Here is a 3,251-nt window from a genome sequence, read left to right as displayed (position 1 = left end):
TTCATTCATCCATCCATTCATTCATCCATCCATTCATCCATTCATTCATTCATTCATCCATGGATTCATCCATCCATTCATTCATTTAATCATTCATTCATTCATCCATCCATTCATTCATCCATCCATTCATTCATCCATCCATTCATCCATTCATTCATTCATTCATCCATTCATCCATTCATTCATTCATTCATTCATTCATTCATTCATCCATCCATTCATTCATTCATCCATCCATCCATCCATCCATTCATCCATTCATTCATTCATTCATTCATTCATTCATTCATTCATTCATTCATTCATCCATTCATTCATCCATCCATTCATTCATTTAATCATCCATTCATTCATTCATTCATCCATTCATTCATTCATTCATTCATCCATCCATTCATCCATTCATTCATTCATCCATCCATTCATCCATCCATTCATTCATCCATCCATTCATTCATTTAATCATTCATTCATTCATCCATCCATTCATTCATCCATCCATTCATCCATTCATTCATTCATTCATCCATTCATTCATCCATCCATTCATTCATTTAATCATTCATTCATTCATCCATCCATTCATTCATCCATCCATTCATTCATCCATTCATTCATTCATTCATTCATTCACTTATAATTCTTTACTTTTCATATTCCTCATCCTTTAAAATAGTGAATGTTCGCCTGCATATACTTACGATATCAATACTTTAAAACGGAGAAACATAACCCAACCAACATGCAACACGGTTAGACGTAGTTTTAGCTGTCTGTCTGTAGGTCTGTCTGTCTGTCTGTCTGTTCGTGTGTGTGTCTGACAGGCTGTCTGTCTGTTTAACTTTACGTAATTTGGTGTAGCTTTCGAACAAAGGAAATACTTTTTTTCGATGCACCTGTTTGCGTGTGTTTGTATGATCTGCAGTTTGTATGAATGAACAACATGTTTGTGATTGGTGTTCGTACGCGTTGTCGGCTGCTGGTTTGCGTGTGTTTGTGTGTGTGTGTGCGTGTGTGTGTGTGGTGTCTGTTGATGAGTGTACATTATTTTGTTTCGATTTTTATTTAAAAGTTTTTTGTTTTCTTCTACAAAGTAAATTTATCACGTTTATCTGGTTGGCTGTGCTGTTTGTTTTTATTTCTAAATTTGTATTGTTGCGAATATGGCTATTAATTGTATGGACTCAAAGACACACAACACACACACATACACACACATACACACACACACGCAAGATGTTTATAATAAGTTTACGTAAGATATACAAATATATGAACGACGTCTTTGCATGTTTTCATGATAAACTGATTAAATTCATTTTATATCTTATCGGATAATTTTCTGTGTTGCTTTTTTTTAAACATTTTATCTTACGAAAATTATGGAATAAAATGGAAACAAAGAAGAGCACATTAAAAATAATCAAGCATCCAATCAACTAATTAACCAACCTACAAATCAACCATTACACCTTGACTAGCCATCCAACCATCCAGCCAACCAACCAATCAGCCAACCAATCAGTCAACCGGCCAGCCAACCAACCAATAAACCAGCCAACCAACCAGCCATCGAACCAATCAGTCATCAAACCAACCATCCATCCAACCAACCAACTCATGATAAATCACATTCACATCATGCCATCGATTTGCGCCTGCTCCATAAGGTTAATATGCCGAGTTTGATTGCGAAATGTTTTAGCAATAATTGTAATAAAAATAATAATAATAAATAAAATAATAATAACAATAAGAAGAAGAAGAAAGAAGAAGAAGAAGAAGAAGACGAAGAAGTAGGAAGAAGAGAGAAAACCCAATAATAGATAACAAAAATATTAAGGAATATTATAAAATAACAATATTCAAAATAAAATTAGAAAAGTTCCATAAGCAAAAATAGCGAGGATAATTGCAAGTAGGTCCAGTGATAATAGTGTTATATTGATTAGTAATATTTTAATATGCGATGTCATTTGGGATCATCATCATCGTCGTCGTCATCATCATCCCCACGTTATTTTAAAGATTCTAATTTTTTCAAAGTACACCAAAGCGATTACTTGATCAATTTTTTATTACGTCCTCATGACGTCATCATGTTTCAACCAACATCATCATCATCATCATCATCGTAATCATCATCATCATCATCGTAATACAATCATCATCATCATCATCATCATCATCGTAATACAATCATCATCATCATCGTAATACAATCATCATCATCATCATCTTAACACAATCATCATCATCATCACCTGGGGACAATCTTTGATAAAGTGACCTTTCTGAAAACACAGATGACATAAATAGGTACTTGGAAGCTTTTTGTTGTTGTTGTTGTTGTTGTTATTACTGTCATTGTTGTTGTTGTTGTTGTTGTTGTTGTTATTGTTGTTTTGGTAATCTGTGGTGTTGTATGCATTCAATAGATTTCTTATGCTGTCTTTACTGAAGATTCCACTGTTGATGTTGTTGACGTTGTTGTTGTTGATGTCAGAAACATTTTTCATTAAAGATTTTTCTGCCAGCAAGTAGCGGCAGAAAGAAGATGGCGATGAGGGTGGTGATGAAGATGATGATGGTTCTTGGTTCGATGATGACGACGATGATGTTGTTGTTGTTGTTGCTGCTGCTGAGATGAGCTGCGAGAAATGTTTGTTAAATAAAATTACATCGCACATAACCGCAACAACAACAACAACAATAACAATACAACAACAAATACGTCACTATCAACGACATCATCATCATCAACAACAACATCATTGTTATATAAATAAACACCAATGTTATCGTTATTATTATTATTATTATTATTATTATTATAATTATTATTACCATCGTTACCTTAACACTGAAAATTGAAAAGTTGAAGAATATGAATATGCAGAAGGTAAAGTTGATTGGCACCTAATTATAACTAAACAGGGGTTAGTCAGTTGAAGAGTTGAAAGATGGATGGGAGGATGAACGAATATATAGATATACGAATGAAGGAATGAATGAATAAATGAATGGATGGATAAATGAATGAACGAATGAATGAATGAACGAATGAATGAATGAAAGAATCAACAAACAAACGAACAAACAAACGAATAAATGAATTATTAAATGAATATATAAACAGATGGATAGATGAATGATCGATGGATGGATGAAGAGATAGTTGGATGATTGGAGGTTAGACTTATAAATAAAGGAATAAATTAGATCGAACAAATAAAGTGGATTTCCAT

The 3,251-nt window shown here is 33.2% G+C and overlaps 1 protein-coding gene across 1 annotated transcript in view; it reads right to left on the bottom strand.

Moving 5' to 3' along the window:
• The window catches only part of HELRODRAFT_123450 (hypothetical protein), a gene marked incomplete at both ends in the record, with an annotated part of 7,483 nt that extends 5,144 nt beyond the window's left edge, over positions 1-2,339 (bottom strand). The window contains one exon of the mRNA XM_009030242.1: positions 2,268-2,339. Coding sequence (XP_009028490.1) covers positions 2,268-2,339 — 72 coding nt within the window. The remainder of the gene's footprint in view (positions 1-2,267) is intronic.
• Between the last annotated feature and the right edge of the window lie 912 nt (positions 2,340-3,251).

The sequence above is a fragment of the Helobdella robusta genome (assembly GCF_000326865.2).
Source record: "Helobdella robusta unplaced genomic scaffold HELROscaffold_66, whole genome shotgun sequence".
Lineage (NCBI taxonomy): Eukaryota > Metazoa > Annelida > Clitellata > Rhynchobdellida > Glossiphoniidae > Helobdella > Helobdella robusta.
This window is presented reverse-complemented; position numbering and strand designations above follow the sequence as displayed.